This window comes from Salvelinus sp. IW2-2015, unplaced genomic scaffold, assembly GCF_002910315.2.
Source record: "Salvelinus sp. IW2-2015 unplaced genomic scaffold, ASM291031v2 Un_scaffold1252, whole genome shotgun sequence".
Taxonomy (NCBI): domain Eukaryota; kingdom Metazoa; phylum Chordata; class Actinopteri; order Salmoniformes; family Salmonidae; genus Salvelinus; species Salvelinus sp. IW2-2015.
In genome coordinates this window covers 215811-238288 of record NW_019942800.1, presented here as the reverse complement: position 1 = coordinate 238288, position 22478 = coordinate 215811, and the positions used below count along the sequence as shown (strand labels likewise).

At 44.8% G+C, this 22478-nt stretch overlaps 1 protein-coding gene and 1 long non-coding RNA gene across 2 annotated transcripts; both read right to left on the bottom strand.

The window, feature by feature from the left end:
- Window positions 1-3018: 3018 nt before the first annotated feature.
- Window positions 3019-4532, bottom strand: LOC139024254 (uncharacterized). Its single transcript, XR_011475533.1, has 2 exons — window positions 4482-4532; window positions 3019-4180 (listed from the first exon to the last, which is right to left on the bottom strand). It is a non-coding gene; the product is annotated as an uncharacterized lncRNA (long non-coding RNA).
- A 33-nt stretch (window positions 4533-4565) lies between these two features.
- On the bottom strand, window positions 4566-22125 carry LOC112070193 (queuine tRNA-ribosyltransferase accessory subunit 2). The gene is given in 10 exon segments (XM_024137611.2): window positions 4566-4838; window positions 4997-5060; window positions 5063-5107; window positions 10979-11130; window positions 14389-14588; window positions 17680-17889; window positions 19818-19894; window positions 21187-21242; window positions 21344-21548; window positions 22060-22125. Coding segments are annotated over 9 exon segments (1242 nt in total). The 5' UTR covers window positions 21544-21548; window positions 22060-22125; the 3' UTR covers window positions 4566-4600.
- Window positions 22126-22478: the final 353 nt, after the last annotated feature.

Here is a 22478-nt window from a genome sequence, read left to right as displayed (position 1 = left end):
GTTCAAGCAGGCTGTGGGGCCTACCTGCTGCGTGTGTGCCACTCACGGACCCCTTTCAAATGTAAATTGTAATTTTTTAAATATTTTTTAGACGCTGTTATCCAGAGCAACTTACAGGAGCAATTAGGGTTGTGTGCTTTGTTCAAATACTGCCCGCTGTCAATCACACCACCACAGCAGGGCACACACACTCTCTAAAACCTTTCATAATACCCATGAACACACGCATGCATGCCTACACACATTCACACCAGAACTCAAACTCGCACGTGCCTGAATTAATGCTCAATCACTCACACACACGCTCACCTGTCACACACACAAAAACTCAGTCACACGTGCACACACAACACACCAATGCTCTCACAATAATTCCACCCACCTTGCAGTCAATTACAGTCACAATCCTTCAAAAGACTCCGGTATTGCCTCCATCCCAAACTGCCGTGGTGACCGGCTGCCATATGTTGATCTGTTCTCAGCAGGAGCTGACAACTAAAACCTCCAGTTAACCTCAACCAAACCTCTGGGGAACATAACCACTGACAAACACTAGCGCATATGTATGCATGTAGGGAGCGTATAAATGTGTATATATATAATATAAGTGCATTCAGAAAGTATTCAGACCCCATGACTTTTTTCACATTTTGTTATGTTACAGCCTTATTCTAAAATGTATTAAAATTGTTTTTTCCCCCCCCGCAATCTACACACAACACCCCATAATGACAAAGAAAAAGCAGTTTAGAAATGTTTGCTCTTTTATAAAAAAAAAAAAACTCAAAACACATTTACGTAATTATCCAGACCCTTTAACTTTGTTGAAGCACCTTTGGCAACGATTACTGCATCGAGTCTTCTTGGGTATGACGCTACAAGCTTGGCACACCTGCATTTGGGGAGTTTCTCCCATTCTTCTCTGCAGATCCTCTCAAGCTCTGTCAGGTTGGATGGGGAGCGTCGCTGCACAGCTATTTTCAGGTCTCTCCAGACATGTTCGATCGAGTTCAAGTCCGTGCTCTGGTTTGGCCACACAAGGACATTCAGAGACTTGTACCGAAGCCACTCTTGCGTTGTCTTGGCTGTGTACTTAGGGTCGTTGTCCTGTTGGACGGTGAACCTTGTGGTGGAATTATTGTAATCAAAAGGAGAGAGACTTAAGATTTCTTCAAAACAATCAAACTTTACTATTTAATTAGTGCAGTAATGGAGGTGGTCGGTAATCACCCCTGGTGGTGATCACAGAACTCAACCAGCTGGTTTAAGCCACAGGATTTTATAGCAAAGTCCATCCTCCAGTCTACATGACACACAACAGATGTAAGGAATGGGTAACAAGGTTAAGATTTGAATGAAAGATACTGTCTGCAGTGAATTAATAGTATCTGCTGTAAAAACATGAGAACTCATTGTGTAGAGACCAGCGTCTGGCCCCCCAACTCCATACTGGAGCCATCTCTCCCTGGTACCGTATAGAACAGAAACATTAACTCATGCTCTGGAATGCGGTATCACCAAAGACATGGTAGATCTTCCAGAGGCCCATCCTCAGAACACACACACAGATGAGCGTTCTAACAACCCCTTATTCTGTTGCATAAAACAAATCTAATTCTATTAGTCACATGCGCCGAATAAAAACAACCATTTGATGCAATAAAAGTATTAGAACATAATCTGATCCTGACTAGTCTCCCAGTCTCTGCTGCTGAAAAACATCCCCACAGCATGATGCTGCCACCACCATGCTTCACCGTAGGGATGGTGCCAGGTTTCCTCCAAACATGACGCTTGGCATTCAGGCCAAAAAGTTAAATCTTGNAAACATTAACTCATGCTCTGGAATGCGGTATCACCAAAGACATGGTAGATCTTCCAGAGGCCCATCCTCAGAACACACACACAGATGAGCGTTCTAACAACCCCTTATTCTGTTGCATAAAACAAATCTAATTCTATTAGTCACATGCGCCGAATAAAAACAACCATTTGATGCAATAAAAGTATTAGAACATAATCTGATCCTGACTAGTCTCCCAGTCTCTGCTGCTGAAAAACATCCCCACAGCATGATGCTGCCACCACCATGCTTCACCGTAGGGATGGTGCCAGGTTTCCTCCAAACATGACGCTTGGCATTCAGGCCAAAAAGTTAAATCTTGRTTTCATCAGACCAGAGAATCTTGTTTCTCATGGTCTAAGAGTCTTTAGGGGMCTTTCGGCAAACTCCAAGTGGGCTGGCATGTGTCTTTTACTGAGGAGTGGCTTCCGTCTGGCCACTCTACAATAAAGGCCTGATTGGTWGAGTGCTGCAGAGATGGTTGTCCTTCTGGAAGGTTCTCCCATCTTCACAGAGGAACTCTAGAGCTCTGTCAGTGACCATCAGGTTCTTGGTCACCTCCCTGACCAAGACCCTTCTCCCCCGATTTCTCAGTTTGGCCGGGCGGCCAGCTCTAGGACGAGTCTTGGTGGTTCCAAACTTTTTGTTCTGACATGCACTTTCAACTGTAGGATCTTATAGACAGGTGTGTGCCTTTTCAAATCATGTCCAATCAATTGAATTTACCACAGGTGGACTCCAATCAAGTTGTAGAATCATCTCAAGGATGATCAATGGAAACAGGATGCACCTGAGCTCAATTTTAAGTCCCATATCAAAGAGTCGGAATACTTATGTAAATAAGGTATGTTTTTTATTTTTAATACATTTGCAAAAATGCCTTAACCTGTTTTCGCTTTGTCATTATGGAGTATTGTGTGTAGATTGAGGATTTCTTTTTATTTAATACATTTTAGAATAAGGCTGTAGCGTAACAAAATGTAGAAAAAGTAAAGGGGTCTAAATACTTTCTGAAGGCCCTGTATAATACACCAAATAGTGTATTCCTCATGGATGTTGCCCCGACAACCAATCATTCTCCACGGCTGTATACCAGGGTACAGGATGCATCAGTCACTTTTATACAGTGTGTGTGTGTGTTTGCATACGGAAAATGAATTAATAAAACCATCAGGTTTAAAGCACAATTACATTTATTAGACGTGGGAAACAACTATCCCAGTTTTCATCAGATACTTGATTGAGTGCGAAAAATATTAATTACAGAAAAAGAGGGAGCTAATTGAAAAATGGGTAAATAAAGCAATAGGCAATGATGCTAACAGCATCAGAGGTGTTTATAGAAGGACAACTCCACAGTCACATCGAGACCGATGTATAAAATGTATGTCAAACAAAAAACAATGATTGCAAAGTTAAACTAATGATACAGGTCTGCACAAGGACTACTTTTAACAATTTCCACAGAACATTTTACAAAAAGAAATTTACTTGAAGAACAGTGCAGATGTAAAGTTTGGTAACAGAACGACAGTTTGTGCTGTTTGAGCCGTCATTCTGTTACCAAACTTTGCATCTGCACTGCCCCATTTCCACTGGCCCTTCACCTGGTCCTCCTGCCCCCTTTCCACTGACCTGCCACCTGGTCCTCCTGCCCCCTTTCCACTGGCCCTCCATACCCCTTCACCTAGTCCTCCTGCCCCCTTTCCACTGGCCTGCCACCTGGCCCACCTGTCCACTTTCCACTGGCCCTCCACCTGCCCCCTTTCCACTGGCCCTCCACCTGGTCCTCCTGCCCCCTTTCCACTGGCCCTCCACACCCATTTCACCTGGTCCTCTTGCTCCCTCTCTTGTCATATCTTTTTTATTTGTTGAGATGCCTATTTTTTTGTTTTTACGGATGACTGCCTGCCCGCTGCAAAGCCAATTTCTCCTTGGAGTCCCCTAAATGCATCCTGACTGCCTGAAAGTAATCACTGATCTCACATGACTGGGTAGGTGAGTGCAATTAAACAGAAACTTTGCCTTCATCTAGCCACCTTTCAAACCCACAGATTCTCCTCAAGGAAGGAGAGAAAAGGTCTCCCAACACTTTCACCTGGATCACTCCCTCCATTCCTCCCACCCTCCTCCCTGCCCCACCCTTACCTCTCCAACACACCTATCCATCCTTCTCCCCAGCCTCCTCCCTGTCCCACCCTTACCTCTCCAACAAACCTATCCGTCCTTCTCCCCAGCCTCCTCCCTGTCCCACCCTTACCTCTCCAACACACCTATCCATCCTTCTCCCCAGCCTCCTCCCTGTCCCACCCTTACCTCTCCAACAAACCTATCCACCTCCTCCTGGTCCCCCTTACTCTCCAACACACTATCCATCCTTCTCCGCCAGCCTCTCCCTGTCCCCACCCTTACCTCTCCAACACAAACTACCATCCACTTCTCCCCAGCCTCCTCCCTGTCCCACCCTTACCTCTCCAACAACCATCCACCTCCTCCTTCCCACCTACCTCTCCACAAACATATCCATCCTCTCCCCACCCTCCTCCCTGTCCCACCCCTTACCTCTCCAACAAACCTATCCACCCTCCTCCCTGTCCACCCTTACCTCTCCAACAAACCTATCCGTCCTTCTCCCCACCCTCCTCCCTGTCCCACCCTTACCTCTCCAACACACCTATCCATCCTTCTCCCACCCCCTCCCTGTCCCACCCTTACTCTCCAACAAACCTATCCGTCCTTGTCCCCAGCACCCCCCGCTCATCCCTTGCCTTGTCCTTCTAGTACTCTTTTCTTGAGGTGGTCCAGCTTGTCGCTGGCTAGCGCCCCCCTGATGGCGGTGAAGAAGGCGCAGTAGTGGGCCGTGTTGTGGAGCATGAGCAGTACTCCAGCCAGCAGCTCATTGGTCACCAGCAGGTGGTGTAGGTATGCCCTGTGGTGGTTCCTGCAGCAGTAGAAGCCACACCCCTCCACCAGGGGACTGAAGTCGTCTCTGTACCTGGAGAGCAGAGGGTCACCACACGGACAGACCACACCCAGAGTGACACACACACGCACACAGATGAAACAGACACACACACATTCCTTAGAATAGAGTGAGAGGGACAGAGGCACACGTGCACACACCAACTGGCACAAACACTAATGGACACAAACCTCTTATCTTTCAGGTTGATCTCAAAAGGAGTCATCTTGGTTTGGTCTTCTTGGGGATTATCAGTTCATTCTTCTGACCTACAGCAGCTTCGGACTTGTCCAACTCCACAACTGCCAAAATACACACCAATCAAATCAATCCCTTTGGCTACACCCATTCAACTACACCAATCTGATCCATTTACTAAACCCACACATTCCAAAGTCCATAGCAGTCAGATCATGTCCTAAACCATACATCCTAACCAATTATGGCCCACTGTGTTGCAATTTCACGATCTTCTCCTTTCCCACAAAGGAATACCAGTATTTGCTGAATTCAAGGCCCTGTCCACCAAAACCCACATTCACCCACAAAAGCATCCCCCCACACAAGGGTAATTCCTCACCCAACAGCTTCATTAAATTGTTATCAGGCACTTCCTAGAGAGAGCGCTGAGGTCAACTGAAGGGCAAACAGAATGATCCATTCAGTGTGACAGAGAGAGAGAGCCGAGTTAAAGGTGAAAACAAGAGTGGAGAAAACAACAGGACGGGGGGGGGGGGCAAAGGAGGTGAAAAAGGAGAGGAGAGAGAGCGAGAGACAAGTCAGGTCAGGAGGGAATGATAGTAAAGAGAGGGAAGATGAGTTTGACAGATGGCAGGAGAGAGGGGAAAAAATGGATGGAGGGATGGAGAATAGAGGGAGTGATCTGAAGAGAAAGGGAGGATAGCGAGAATGAGAGAGAGGGCAAGGATGGCAGGTTGTAAGACGAGGGCCTGTGGTGCCAGAGAAGAGGAAGATTGGGGTGAGGGCTGTGACACCACCTCCCCACAGAGCCCTCTAATTAGCTGAGGGGGGATTTGGATGCTGTCTCCTCATTCGCTGATGGACCCCAGTCCTGTCCTAACTCACCTCCAGTGAACCTCGTTACACTCCCCCGTGCAGAATCGATTAGTGCTATCTGATACTTAAATCGGTCTGATCCTCAACTTCTGAATCTGTTACTTTGGCCTGATATAAAAACTTTTACAGTTCTCAAAGGGAAARTCCCACGGGAGGCTTCAATCATATTGTGTTTTCTTTTCCTTTATCAGAGATTAACGGCAGGGCGTGATGTAATCAGTTTACTGGGGTAACAGTGACATCGTTCATTGATTTAATTTCACCATCTGACCTGTTGGGTTTGTATCTCCACTCATTTATTTGATTTAACCGAGGGCTAGAAAACGCATACGGCATCTTATCCCCGCAAACACACACACATGTCTCTATCTTGTTCACACACACAGCAAGGGACGCAATTATAAAGAAAGACACTTTCTATCATATTCACACAGTAATTAAAAGACACACACACACACACACACACACAAAAACACTCGCTGGTCTTTGCTGCCATAATTCCCAGTGGTATTGAACTGGAAGCTGGTTGGGAACAAAGTTAGTTGATTAATTCATGATGTTAAGCCAAAGAAGCCTCTCTTCAACAGAGAGATCTGTCTACAGTGGCAGAAGGATCTGAGTGAATTAGAGACTGCTGGACTCTGCTGGACTCCCTGCGGTGAGGGGAAACCCCAACGCCCCATGACTCTTAACTTCATCATCCTCCTCATCCTACTGATTAACATCAATTATCTTCAACAGCRTGATCACAGCCTTCGCCCATGAGAGCCCAGTGTAATGTTTAATCATGTACAGTGCCTTGCAAAAGTATTAATCCTYGTTGTCATTTTTCCTATTTTGTTGCATTATAACCTGTMATTTAAATGGATTATTATTTGGATTTCATGTAATGGACATACACGAAATAGTACAAATTGGTGAAGTGAAATGCAAAAAAATWAAACACGGAAAAGTGGTGTGTGCGTATGTATTCACCCCCTTTGCTATGAAGCCCCTAAATAAGATCTGGTGCAACCAATTACCTTCAGAAGWCACATAATTAGTTAAATAAAGTCCACCTGTGTGCAATCTAAGTGTCACATCTCAGAATATATACACCTGTTCTGAAAGGCCCCAGAGTCTGCAACATCACTAAGCAAGGGACACCACCAAGCAAGCGGCACCATGAAGACCAAGGAGCTCTCCAAACAGGTCAGAGACAAAGTTGTGGAGAAGTACAGATCAGGGTTGGGTTAYAAAAAAATATCWGAAACYTTGAACATCCCACGGAGCACCATTAAATCCCTTATTAAAAAATGGAAAGACTATAGCACCACAACAAACCTGCCAAGAGARGGCCGCCYACCAAAACTCACCGACCAGGCGAGGAGGGCATTAATCAGAGATGCAACAAAGAGACCAAAGATAACCCTGAAGGAGTTKTAAAGCTCCACTGCGGAGATTGGAGTATCTGTACATAGGACCASTTTAAGCCATACACTCCACAGAGCTGGGCTTTACAGAAGAGTGGCCAGAAAAATGCCATTGCTTAGAGAAAAAAATAAGCAAACACTGAGTGTTCACTGAAAGGCATATGGGAGACTCCCCAAACATATGGAAGAAGGTACTCTGGTCAGATGAGACTAAAATTKAGCTTTTTGGCCATCAAGGAAAACGCTATTTCTGGCGCAAACCCAACACCTCTCATCACCCGAGAACACAATCCYCACGGTGGTGGTGGCAGCATCATGCTGTGGGGATGTTTTTCCATCGGCAGGGACTGGGAAACGGGTCAGAATTGAAAGAATGATGGATGGCGCTGAATACAGGGAAATTCTTGAGGGAAACCKGTTTGTCTTCCAGAGATTTAAGCTKGGACAGAGGTTCACCGTCCAGCAGGACAAGGACCCAAAGCATACTGCTAAAACAACACTTGAGTGGTTTAAGGGGAAACATTTAAATGTCTTGAAATGGCCTAGTCAAATCCCAGACCTCAATCCAATTGAGAACCTGTGTTATGACTTCGATTGCTGTACCTCAGCAGAACCCATCCAACTTGAAGGAGCTGGAGCAGTTTTGCCTTGAAGAAGGGACAAAAGTTCCAGTGGCTAGATGTTCCAAGCWTATAGAGACATATCCCAAGAGACTTTCAGCTGTAATTGCTGCAAAAAAGGTGGCTCTACAAAGTATTGACTTTGGGGGGGTGAAGAGTTATGCACGCTCAAGTTTAATTATTTTTTAAAAATTATTTCTTGTTTGTTTCATAATAAAAAATATTTTGCATCTTCAAAGTGGTAGGCATGTTGTGTAAATCAAATGATGCAAACCCCCCTAAAATCTATTTTAATTCCAGGTTGTAAGGCAACAAAATAAGAAAAATGCCAATGGGGGTGAATACTTCGCAAGCCACTGTACATTTTCAAATCAACGCAACGAGCGTACTGGGATTAGTATCAATCCCACACAAATCATCAACCTAACGTCACAGACATCATTTTAACAAAACACTGTCTGTCACGTTAGTCACTGACACCATCACACACACACACGACGAGTCCGACACGGGTTCTGAAAGGTCCGGATAGGTGTAACAATATAATGCTACAGGCTTAGGCAGACCTACAACCAGGCCCAGAGGATGTTTCTCCTTCATGACAACACCTATCCAGTGTTTCAGAGCTGTAACCAGTGTAGCAAAACAAGGTAGTGAAAGGGGCTGAATGGAGCGGGTTCCTTGTTCTGACAGTACTGTATCACACCTGTGAGTGTGGAGCGGGTCCATGTTCTGACAGTACTGTATCACACCTGTCAGTGTGGAGCGGGTCCATGGTTCTGACAGAACTGTATCACACCTGTGAGTGTGGAGCGGGTCCATGGTTCTGACATACTGTATCACACCTGTCAGTGTGAGCGGGTCCAAGGTTCTGACAGCACTGTATCACACCTGTCAGTGGTCTATGGTTCTGACAGTACTGCATCACACCTGTCAGTGGTCCATGGTTCTGACAGCACTGTATCACACCTGTCAATGTGGAGGGGTCCATGGTTCTGACAGTACTGAATCACACTGTCAGTGTGGACGGATCCATGTTCTGACAGACTGTATCACACCTGTCAGTGTCCATGGTCCTGACAGTACTGCATCACAGCTGTCAGTGGTCTATGGTTCTGACAGTACTGCATCACACCTGTCAGTGGTCTATTTCTGACAGTACTGCATCACACCGTCAGTGGTCTATGGTTCTGACAGTACTGCATCACACCGGTCAGTGGTCCATGGTTCTGACAGTACTGCATCACACGTCAGTGGTCCATGGTTCTGACAGTACTGCATCACACCTGTCAGTGGTCCATGGTTCTGACAGTACTGTATCACACCTGTCAGTGTGGAGCGGGTCCATGGTTCTGACAGTACTGTATCACACCTGTCACTGTGGAGCGGATCCATGGTTCTGACAGCACTGTATCACACCTGTCAGTGGTCTATGGTTCTGACAGTACTGCATCACACCTGTCAGTGGTCTATGGTTCTGAGTACTGCATCACACCTGTCAGTGTGAGCGGTCCATGGTTCTGACAGCACTGTATCACACCTGTCAGTGGTCTATGGTTCTGACAGTACTGCATCACACCTGTCAGTGGTCCATGGTTCTGACAGTATGCACACAGCTGTCAGTGTGGAGCGGGTCCATGGTTCTGACAGTACTGTATCACACCTGTCAGTGTCTCTGTTCTGACAGTACTGCATCACACCTGTCAGTGCGTCTATGGTTCTGACAGTACTGCATCACAACTGTCAGTGTGGAGCGGGTCCATGGTTCTGACAGTACGCATCACACCTGTCAGTGGTCCATGTTCTGACAGTACTATACACACCTTCAGTGTGGAGCGGGTCCATGGTTCTGACAGTACTGTATCACACCTGTCAGTGGTCTATTGTTCTGACAGTACTGCATCACACCTGTCAGTGGTCTATGGTTCTGACAGTACTGCATCACACCTGTCAGTGGTCTATGGTTCTGACAGTACTGCATCACACCTGTCAGTGGTCTATGGTTCTGACAGTACTGCATCACAACTGTCAGTGTAGCGGGTCCATGGTTCTGACAGTACTGCATCACACCTGTCAGTGGTCCATGGTTCTGACAGTACTATATCACACCTGTCAGTGTGGAGCGGTCCATGTTCTGACAGTACTGCATCACACCTGTCAGTGGTCCATGGTTCTGCAGTACTGCACACACCTGTCAGTGGTCTATGGTTCTGACAGTACTGCATCACAGCTGTCAGTGGTCCATGGTCTGACAGTACTGCATCACACCGGTCAGTGGTCCATGGTTCTGACAGACTGTATCACACCTGTCATGTGAGCGGGTCCATGGTTCTGACAGTACTGTATCACACCTGTCAATGTGAGCGGTCCATGGTTCTGACAGTACTGCATCACACCTGTCAGTGGTCCATGGTTCTGACAGTACTGCATCACCCGCGTCAGTGGTCTATGGTTCTGACAGTACTGTATCACACCTGTCAATGTGGAGGGTCCATGGTTCTGACAGTACTGCATCACACCTGTCAGTGGTCCATGGTTCTGACAGTACTGTATCACACCTGTCAATGTGGAGCGGGTCCATGGTTCTGACAGCACTGTATCACACCTGTCAGTGGTCATGGTTCTGACAGTACTGCATCACACCGGTCAGCGGGTCTATGGTTCTGACAGTACTGATCACACCTGTCAGTGGCGGTCCATGGTTCTGACAGACTGTATCACACACCTGTCAGTGGTCCATGGTTCTGACAGCACTGTATCACACCTGTCAGTGGTCTATGGTTCTGACAGTACTGTATCACAGCTGTCAGTGGTCTATGGTTCTGACAGTACTGTATCACAGCTGTCAGTGGTCTATGGTTCTGACAGTACTGCATCACAGCTGTCAATGTGTTCTCAAAACATCACAAGTAGCCAGCAGAATGAAAATAATTGAATTGGGTGGCATCTGATGCACCCCCATTTGTTTAAGTCATTCAAGTAGCTGGCCACATAAGGGTTAGTAGTCAGCTATTTGGCGCTTATGGAACACACAGACCTGTTGGGGGTGCCTGTACACCTGTACCTGCTGCCTCTGGGTCAGTGGTGATGTTGAAAGGGAAGGTGAGAGCACAGCCTCGCTCTGTCACCTGGAAGGGGAAGAAGCTCTCAAACAGGTCCACTCCCACCTCCACGCACGCCAGCACCTCGTCTGGCCGCCCCACACCCTGCAGCAGCCTGACAGACAGAAAGAGAGAGGCAGGCGGGCAAACAGACAGAAACGTATTACACTGTTGATCAATGATTGAATTATCAGACAAACTGAAAGAAACTCTTACCCATCTCTCTTATCTATCAGTGTTATCCCTGAAGCACTACAGATGCAGCATCTCTCCCTCTCACACACACACCAAAATCAATACAAAAACTGAACATCCATACACAGAACACATGCATGCTCATAGCAGACAGAAAAAAACAGATTGCATCCCCCCATCCTCCTGAAACCCATTCCCCACTAAACCACCTCAGTCTCAAAATAACTCACTTTTCACCCTCACTACTCCACTGCCTCGAGTTTCCAGGGTCAAACTAATTTACCATCCCATAATGGTGGCCAGAGGGAGGGAGTGGATATCCCAGCACCACCACAACYCAGGGGCAGGCTGACCCAGCACAGGCCCGATGGAGCCTCTTTTCATTAAGGAAACGTAGTACGRCCCAAAGGGAGCGTCTGGGGGTCTCTGATACGACCTGCAGCACCACTGTCTCTCTCCACTACTCCTTCTCCACCCCAGAGCCCCAGTCGGCTCCCTCACCTCCAGGGCAAGGAGGAATAGGACAGAGGTCTCCCCAGCACCGGGGCACTGGGAAGCAGGCTCAGTTCAGTGGGGAGTCTACTCTCTAGCCAGACCAGTATTCCCAGTGTGGCTGGAAGAAGAGTGGGAACGGGGTTGCCATGGCTCCCAGAAGGGATGGCAGGGGTTGCCATGGTTTCCTGGAGATTCTGAGTGAGCATTATGAGCGCAGTGTGATGGAAGGATAGAGGGAGGGGTGTCCGTGTTCCTCTTAGTCTCCCACTGTAAGAGTAACAGCAGTCCACTAGGGGGTTTTAGGGTTGAGTGTGTGCGGGGTAGGATTTAATAATAGTGTATAATATGKGGGGTGGGGTGGGGGTCGCCGTGTTTTCACCAGGGGTTGGAACTGAAATTATTTTTCCAAACTTTTAGTTCTTTAAGTTCCGTTCCACTGTTCCGACCTGCAAAATAAAGTCCAGAACCAGTAYCGGTTATATCGTTGCTTTGTTTGTTTCTGTAAAAAAAAAAATTACATTAGCTCGACCTTAAATTACTTCACCAATCAGTGCGGACAGAGCAGCTTGCTATAAGCGGGCAAGTTATAGTTTTTTTTAGTCTAGGCAGCCGATGCATGGGCGCTATCGGCTGCYTAGRCTATAGTTGTTTACAYGCACTATGGACAGACAAGTATAGGGCGCGAGATACGACTGAAATTTTGAGGGTGGGGAGAGGGCGAGAGAGGGTGGAGGAGGGCATTGTTATGACATGCATTATCTGAACTAGGCCCACAGAATTATACCTAGGAAGGAGCGGCTTCTATGAAAGAACTTTGAATGTCTTTACACTGCAGAGACTTGGCTTAGTGTTGGGACAGGCTAGCTAACAAGCTTGTGTGTGCAGAGCGGCACAATAATTAAAAACACGTCTTACCTTTTCGTAGTTAATAAATCCAATGTGAAACGTGATAACTATAACATCCGTAACTAGCATGGAAAAAGTTCATCCATTCTTCTCTAATTAAAAATKTCTCCCTAATTTCGGAATCACACTTGTAACGTGAGTAGGCTACCTTGGCCTAAGCTTCGGCGGGGGAGGGGCAGGTAGCCTAAACACGCACTGCACAATATAGATGACTTTTCTTCCTGGTTCTGATTCTGTTACTCTAAAAATGTATTTATTTTTCGGTTCCGTTCCCTGAACCGTTTCCAACCCCTGGTTTTCACAGGTGTCACATGATCACTCAATTATAGCCACTAATTGGTCAGTCAGTCCTCACCCCTCACCTGGTCCCTGCTGTACATTCTAAAATCAGTCTGAGTGGCGAGAGAGAAGAGCCAGACTGCAGACGAGAGACAAAGAGGAGTAGAGAGAGGGAATAGACAGACTGGAACAGAGGAGAGAAGAGACCGAGAGGAGTGGAGAGGGAGATAATTAAAAAGTGTTAAAGGAGATATGGATTGTTTTTGAAGAGCATCCTGCTTTGGGGGGTGGAGTGAGGGAAGGAGAAACACAAATAATTGGTGCTGTAAGGTGAGGAGGAGTGAGTCAGGGAAGGAGAGAGAGTGGGATGAAGGTGCATTCATATTTAGGGTTTATGGGAGTGTAGGTGTAGACAGGGTGAGTAAGAAGGGGAAAAGCTGGCAACTGGAGCTGGTGTGGAGGGGCACTTAAACCTGATTTTAGGCTAGACTTCGCTAGCYAGAGCGTATGAAGCGTTAATGGGAAGGGTTGCCAACTCTGTAGCTTTGATATATGTCATTGTGACATTTCAGACTCCTGCCAGCAACTTTTCTTCCCTCTGAAAGCGATTAGCAACATATTCAGATACTTTTTTAAAGGCAGCCTCAGTTTTTCCTCAGAGATGTTGATAGATTTACCAACTAACTTTTACTGCCGTGAAGCAGCCGAGAGGGAGAGAGAGAGTGGGAGAGAGCAGCTGCCTGAGGCAGAGCTGCAGCACACACACACAATGTGCTGACAAAGAGCACATCGTTCTGTTTTGACAGTTTAGTCATAATAGACAAAACATAGTGGGATATGTCATTCCTGCCAATGCCCCCTACAGAGGGAGCTGTTATGTCACAAGCTTATAGACCCCTTTCCAGTACACGACACACTGATGTCACGCACAGATGCGAGCAACTCTTGGCTGCAGTGAGGGAGCCATCGCCATCTGCGCCCATTCAACAGATTTACGTTTGTATTACTTCTAAACAAAATAACTTTTTGGGGTTCTCACACGATTAAAATGTTTTGATTATTGCTTGAACATTAGCTAAGATTATATTTGGTTGTTATCTTTGCAAAATAACTATTTTGGATGCAGCATTTGTTAGCTAGAATGCTAACGCTCATTGACATTGGCTGTAACAAAAGCTAGCAAATGGGTTTTTAAGTATAATTCAGTTGATTTGCGATGATGACGCAAACATTATATTAAACAGGACATTCATGCAAGCTTTAAAATCCAATTATAATCCAAAAGTAGTGTGAAATACAGTCATAAGCAAATAAATATGAACTATTAAGAACTCCCATGTGTTCTACCACCAACTTCTGCGCATTGCCCTTGTGAAACAATATTTTCTAACACAGAAAGGGGTCTGTGATGCATCCATGTAGTGCCTATGAAGAGTTTTTGTATGCTATATAGCATTTATAAGACAAACATTTGTTTAAGGGTGGACCACACACACACCTGGGTTTGTCCTCAGGCAGCTCCTTGATGACGGCAGTGATGAGCTGGGTCCGGAGGTGTGTCTCCATGGCTGCAGTATGGAGCCCGTCCAGACAGAATCCTCCTACTGGCCGYTTGGCCGTCTCCCTGGCCGACCGCACCCTCTCCTCCAGCACATCTCCTCCCTCCACCACCCCCAACACCTCCACCCCACTCAGCTCCTGGAGACCACAGAGAAAGACAGGGTTCATACACATTTTGACAGATGGAATTGTATGACTTCTCCATGACTTTTAACCAGATTTCCATGACCAACAATTGGCGATTTCCATGACCAACAACTCTCTATGTACAGAAGGTCTAAAATAGTAAGCGTAATGTGGTATCAACACTGGGAGGCTGCTCTCTGATTCCATGTACCATCTCCTGTCTCTGAGCAAGGCACCTCCCACAAAGTAGAATACCTGTTAGGCAACTGTATAAAACATGTGGTCAACCCTCAGACTGGAGAGCTACTGGGTGTGCAGGCTTCTGATCAAGCCCTGCTCAAACACGTCAGTTTATCAGGGTCGGTTGAGCAGCTTACTTCTAAAATGTAGTTTGCTAGAGGAGGACAAGAATAAAAGCCTGTACACCCATTGGCTCTCCTGGAGGATGGTTGACCACCCTTGATGTAAAACATTGCAACCAAATACATTTTATGCCTTTTTTAAGTAAGTCACTCATTCAATATATTATAGATAAAGAATCCACACATTTTCTTCAGTCCTATTTAGCTACCTTAGAAGTGTTTACTTTGCAGGCTGACTAGCATCTATTGAGTTACAATGCCTCATAAACTGGATGCCCAAATCAACTGGAGGTATCTACAAAATAAAATCGACATAATCCAAAATAAAATGGTACATCTCACAAATTTTCCAAAAATGAAATGTTCCCGATTCAAATTATTCTGATTCACATGATTCAATTCAACGTGATTCAACCGAACCCCAACTAATAAAATGGCAAAGTGAATTGTTCGTTTCATAAAAAAATTATTGTTGAAATGAATCAAATAATTAGTTCAAAAAAGTAAATCAACTTTGCATTTAGTTTTATTTAACTAGGCAAGTCAGTAAAACAAATAATTATATATATATTTTTTTACAATGATGGCCTACCAAAAGCCTTCCTGTGGGGCTGGGGGGTTAAAAAGAAAATTAAATAAAAATATTGGACAAAACACACACGACGGTATGGCCTTATTCACAAGTGTCAGTGGTTTTTTTGGGACATTGACATGACAAACATGTATAGCTTAACGGTTAACTAGCGGGTACAAAATACAGTTGAAGTCGGAAGTTTTACATTTACACTTTAGCAAAATACATTTAAACTCAGTTTTTCACAATTCCTGACATTTAATCCTAGTAAAAAATCCCTGTTTTAGGTCAGTTAGGATCACCACTTTGTTTTAAGAATGTGAAAATGTCAGAATAATAGTAGAGAGAATTATTTATTTCAGCTTTTATTTCTTTCATCACATTCCCAGTGGGTCAGAAGTTTACATACACTCAATTTGTATTTGGTAGCATTGCCTTTAAATTGTTTAACTTGGGTCAAACGTTTTGGGTAGCCTTCTACAAGCTTCCCACAATAAGTTGGGTGAATTTTGGTCCATTCCTCCTGACAGAGCTGGTGTAACCGAGTCGGGGTTGTAGGACTCCTTGCTCGCACACGCCTTTTCAGTTCTGCCCACACATTTTCTATAGGATTGAGGTCAGGGCTTTGTGATGTCCACTCCAATACCTTGACTGTGTTGTCCTTAAGCATTTTGACACAACTTTGGAAGTATGCTTGGGGTCATTGTCCATTTGGAAGACCCATTTGCAACCAAGCTTTAACTTCCTGACTGAAGTCTTGAGATGTTGCTTCAATATATCCACATCATTTCCTTCCTCAGATGCCATCTATTTTGTGAAGTGCACCAGTACCCTCCTGCAGCAAAGCACCCCCACAACATGATGCTGCACCCCTGTGCTTCACGGTTGGGATGGTGTTCTTCGGCTTGCAAGCCTCCCCCTTTTTCCTCCAAACATAACGATGGTCATTATTGTCAAACAGTTCTATTTTTGTTTCATCAGACCAGAGGACATTTCTCCAAAAACTACAATCTTTGTCCCATGTGCAGTTGCAAAACGCGTCTGGGCTGTTTTTATGGCGGTTTTGGAGCAGTGGCTTCTTCCTTGCTGAGCGGCCTTTCAGGTTATGTCGATATAGGACTCGTTTTACTGTGATATAGATACTTTTGTACCGTTTCCTCCAGCATCTTCACAAGGTCCTTTGCTGTTGTTCTGGGATTTGATTTGCACTTTTCGCACCAAAGTACATTCATCTCTAGGAGACAGAACCCGTCTCCTTCCTGAGCGGTATAACGGCTGTGTGGTCCCATGGTGTTTATACTTGCGTACTATTGTTTGTACAGGTGAACGTGGTACCTTCAAGCGTTTGGAAATTGTTCCCAAGGATGAACCAGACTTATGGAGGTCCACAATTCTTTTCCTGAGGTCTTGGCTGATTTCTTTTGATTTTAATTTTCTGGAATTTTCCAAGCTGTTTAAAGGCACAGTCAACTTAGTGTGTGTAAACTTCTGACCCACTGGAATTGTGATACAGTGAATTATAAGTGAAATAATCTGTCTTTAAACAATTGTTGGAAAAATTACTTGTGTCGTGCACAAAGTAGATAACCTAACCTACTTGCCAAAACTAGTTTGTTAACAAGAAATTTGTGGAGTGGTTGAAAAACAAGTTTTAATGACTCCAACCTAAGTGTATGTAAACTTCCAACTGTATGTTTTGAATTGTCTACCTACCTAGTTAGTCTGTGCTCTGTCACATTTTATAGGCCTGCTACYTGCTGCTGCTGAATTGTCCGACTGTCTCTCTCTCCTTGAGCAAGAGCCCACTCGTCTCACACAAACAGACACACTTTGTCATTTCGAACCTGGCTGATATGTTTATTTGACTGTTAAAATATATAACTGTGAATAAATAAATTACATTAAACAGAAATGTAATTAATTCTATGACTTTTCCTWAACTTTTTCAGATTTTATATTAAAATTCCATGACTTTTCCAGGATTTTCATGACCGTAAACACACTGGAAAGGGTGAGAGAGAGACAGAGATATTTTGACAGTAAAAGTAGCCCGTGTCTGTACAGTATACTTATAAATGTAAGTGAAGCTTTTAATTGAATTCCTCTAATACTGGGAGCATCATCATGGCCTTGTGTGAGGCTCCAGCAGCATCAGTCCCAGACAGACCTGTGTTTTGTGGTGGAGCAGCAGACACTCATCCAGGTGGGCCAGGGTGCGGTCCACTGACTTGCGGACCCTCTTGCGAGAAGTGTTGATCTGCCAAGTYTCTCCGTCTGCCATGCTCTGGTACAGGTCTGGCTGGACAGCCTTCTGAAGAGCCATGAACTTCGCAACCGTCAGCTCGATACGACCGCCACTACCCCACACAGACACCGTCTGGAACAAACACAGACAGTGTTAGCGCAGATARAATAACGAGCCAGATAATTCACYGGATGTAATTCATCCTCTTGGCGTTTCCTCTCAGTAGCAAATATGGTGATGAAAGGAAGCACAGTGGCCGGCAGTGGGAGAAGATGGAATGAGAAGGGTTTTGGCCGACATTCTGCACATTTTCTCACCGATAAAACATTTGATCTTAATACAGTTTTCTGTTCCCAAAACTATCTTGATATACAGTGCTTTTGGAAAGTATTCAGACACCTTGACCTTTTCCACATTTTGTTACATTACAGCCTTATTTTAAAATGGATTTTGAAAATGTATTACAAATTAATAACACCTTATTTACATAAGTAATCAGACCCTTTGCTATGAGACTCGAAATTGAGCTCAGGTGCATCCTGTTTCCATTGATCATCCTTGAGATGTATCTACAACTTGATTGGAGTCCACCTGTGGTAAATTCAATTGATTGGACATGATTTAGAAAGGCACTCACCTGTCGATATAAGGTCCCACAGTTGATAGTGCATGTCAGAGCAAAAACCAAGCCATGAGRTGGAAGGAATTTTCCGTAGAGCTCCGAGACAGGATTGTGTCGAGGCACAGTTCTGGGGAAGGGTACCAAAAACATTTCTGCAGCATTGAAGGTACCCAAGAACACACCGGCCTCCCTCATTCTTAAATGGAAKAAGTTTGGAACCACCAGACTCTTCCAAGAGCTGGCCGCCCGGCCAAACTGAGCAATCGGGGGAGAAGGGCATTGGTCAGGGAGGTGACCAAGAACCCAATGGTCACTCTGACAGAGCTCCAGAGTTCCTGTATGGAGATGGAAGAACCTTCCAGAAGGATAACCATCTCTGCAGCACTCCACCAATCAGGCCTTTATGGTAGAGTGGCCAGACAGAAGCCACTMCTCAGTAAAAGGCCCACTTGGAGTTTGCCAAAAGGCACCTAAAGGAGTCTTAKACCATGAGAAACAAGATTCTCTGGTCTGATGAAACCAAGTTTGAACTCTTTGGCCTGAATGCCAAGCGTCACATCTGGAGGAAACCAGACACCATCCCTACAGTGAAGCATGGTGGCAGCATCATGCAGTGGGGATGTTTTTCAGTGGCAGGGACTGGGAGACTAGTCAGGATCGAGGCAAAGATGAACGGAGCAAAGTACAGAGAKWTCCTTGATGAAAACCTGCTCYAGAGCGCWCAGGACCTCAGACTTGGGTGACGGTTCACCTTCCAACAGGACAACGACTGTAAGCACACAGMMAAGACAACGCAGGAGTGGCTTCGGGATAAGTCTCTGAATGTCCTTGTGTGGCCCAGCCAGAGCCCGGACTTGAACCGGATCAAACATGTCTGGAGAGACCTGAAAATAGCTGTGTAATGACTCTCCCCATCCRACCGGACAGAGCTTGAGAAGATCTGCAGAAGAATGGGAGAAACTACACAAATACAGGTGTGCCAAGCTTGTAGCGTCATACCCAAGAAGACTTGAGGCTGTAATCGCTGCCAAAGGTGCTTCAACAAAGTACTGAGTAAAGGGTCTCAATACTTACGTAAATTAAATTTTTCCTGTTAATTATATATTTTTTTAAATAAATTTGCAAACATTTAAAAAATCAAAGTTATTGCTTTGTCATTGTGGGGTAGATTTATGAGAAACAAAATGTAATACATTTTAAAATATGGCTGTAATGTAACAATGTGGAAAAAGTTAAGGGGTCTGAATACTTTCCAAATGCACTGTAGTTATAACAATCTATGTTGTTAGTGTCAACTCTGACACATACAACTACACACACACAATCACACACAATCACACTTAACTCCCAAAAATGTAAAGCATTTAGACAGACACCAATGCTTAGTCTAAAATATCATTTTTGCTGGATAAGTAGAACCTCAAACATGACCTCTGACCTTGTTGGTGATGTGACCTGGGGGGCATGAGGTAGCAGGGTCGTGGAGGGAGCAGTACAACACTGTGTCATGAAGACCTGTGAAAGGTAAACCGCAGTATTAAAGCATGCATAACACTTCATTCATCCTACTGCAGAACACACAGCACAGCCGGTCCAGTAGCATGAGTAAAAGACGCATCGACTAATAGTCTACACAGCAGCAGGAGGCAGATACATAGATTTGTTGGTAATGTCAGATAGTTAGTTCATTCTGTTAAGTACACACTGGAAGCCATGCAAGAGAGGAGGCGTGGCCTTATCAGAGGCCAGCTGTGAGAGAAGATCAGAAGGTGACAAAACCAGAACCTAAACAAAAGCAATAAGCACTGGCAGGCGGTGGCACGCTCACTTTTAATTACCCAATCAGGTTGCTCCCTCCCTGCCCGCCTCAAGACACAATGTAATAATTTCCTGCGTGTGAACAAGTGCTGGGACGCTCATTATATTTTCTCATTTCAACTTGGCTTGCCCAGGGGCAGGAAACAGCTCAGTGGTGCCACACTACAGCCAGCCATCTCTGTTAAAGAGTGATGACTTTTGACTTTCCTACATGAGGGCTGTTTCAAAGCTATTCGGGACTTATGAAGCATACATTCGGAGCTCTAAGAAAGGGCTAAGGCCGATTGTGCTTTTCAACAATGCACTTCTGCCTCTTCCATTCAAATATTCAGCAACGAAGTGATGTACTTTTCTCTTTATGTCCAACTGCTTTCTAGTTAAGCTGAGACAAAATGCATAGAAAGTTCTGTACATGTGTTCATGTTAAAAACTAAAGACACTTTCACTTACTTTCATTAATGTGTGGTCACTCAGTAGAGCATGTCTAATTGGATATGCTCTAAGCATATGAATGCATGACATGTTCGACTTTCCTACTGCAACGGCGCAGTCAGTGTAGAGCGGACAGTAGATGTAGTGAGGGGGTGGGTATAATTTGTGGAACGTTCAAACAGGAATTTGTTACAAAAACTTCTTAAATTACAAGGTTGCCAACAAACAACGCATACAAAGTTGTATAGCGGCAGAATAASATACCGGGTAGGGCGTRGGCTATTTCATTAAGTTTTTCACTCACCTTGTTTATTCCGAAAAATGTCTGTCCTCACTCTGGTAGCCTATGGACAAACACTAAGAATAAGCTACGTGGTGAATTGATGCCTATTCGGCAGCTAGTTAGCTAGGTGAATTGAGCATGCTACTTTGTATGCGTTGTTTGTTGGCAACCTTGTACTTTACCAAGTTTTTGGAACAGATTCCTGTTGCAACGTTCCACAAATTATATTCACCCGTAGTGAGGCATAATATCAACAAGAATAGTCAGTGCCAACCTGCAAACTTCCTGACTCCCTCCTTGAACTCCTCCAATACTTCCTGGTGTTCCGCTCTAAAGGAAGTACACACAAAGCAAGTACTTGAAATACTATTTTGATGTGTGTGTGTTAGAGAGAGACAGGGAAAGAGTGTGCTAATGGAAGAGGCTCTCACAGTGTGTTCAGGGTGAGCTGTGTGACAGAGGGCAGGTTGTTCAGTGTGTGCAAAGTGTCCTGGGTGAGGTGTGGCACGGTGCCGCAGCGGGTGTACAGCAGGCACCCCGGCACCTCTAGGGAGTGCTGTCCTGCCCTGCCCAGTCCCGTCAACACACCTAGCCGACAGCCCTGCACCACCAGGGACAGCTCCAACTTCATCCTGCCTGACAGACAGGAGCAAAACAAGGGGGRTGATGACAGATGATGAAAGAGAGTGGGCTTGTTTGACATCGACTGACTGATCTACTACTCATTATTATTTGTAGATCAGTCAGTCAAAATATACCCACAATGCATCACAGATTTGATGCCCTCTAACACGCAAGTGTGAAAGATGGAGTATTGACATTTGTGGTGCAAGTAGAAAGGCATATTATAAGCATATAATAGAACATAATARAAACGGATGATGCCAGTAATTAACAGATGTTTAAGGTTTAAATGTTTGTCCATACATACTATGGCCAAAATGGGAAAACAACTGGCTAGCTTGACGATGTTGTTAGCAATCGCTATCACTACTGTAGCTAAATTCAGTGGCGTTTTTAATATTCCAGCATAATAAATGTTTACATTTGTCTGATTTTCGAAAACCTAGACAAAGCTCAACAGGATAAATTAACGTTTTGATATTTTCAAAACATAGTAATTGAACATTAAGCATCTTTCGCTTACCAGGAACCAAAGCACGTGAAAACTACACGTCGCGGAGTTATGAACGGCGCACGCACTCCAGTCACTTCCATTATACGTCATCATTTTCGGAGCTTGCAGAGAGAGGGTCGTCACTATTTAACAAATCCCCATTCATAATTATGGTTGAAGCTCGCCTATTTGTACAATTTATCTTATTAAAATCTGTTGCTGCCCCTAACCGTATGCCTAAACCTAACCTTAAATTAAGACTAAAAAGCACATCTTAGTTTACATAAATGTGTATGATATTTTKACTTTGTGGCTGTGGTAACTAGTGACAATTTGCAGAGCTCTCATTACAAAACCTAATTTGCTGTTGAATAAACAGTGTGTGCATACATTATAACATCTGCAAACCCTTTCTGTGGGACTATGATAATGCTGTGTGGACTTTTACA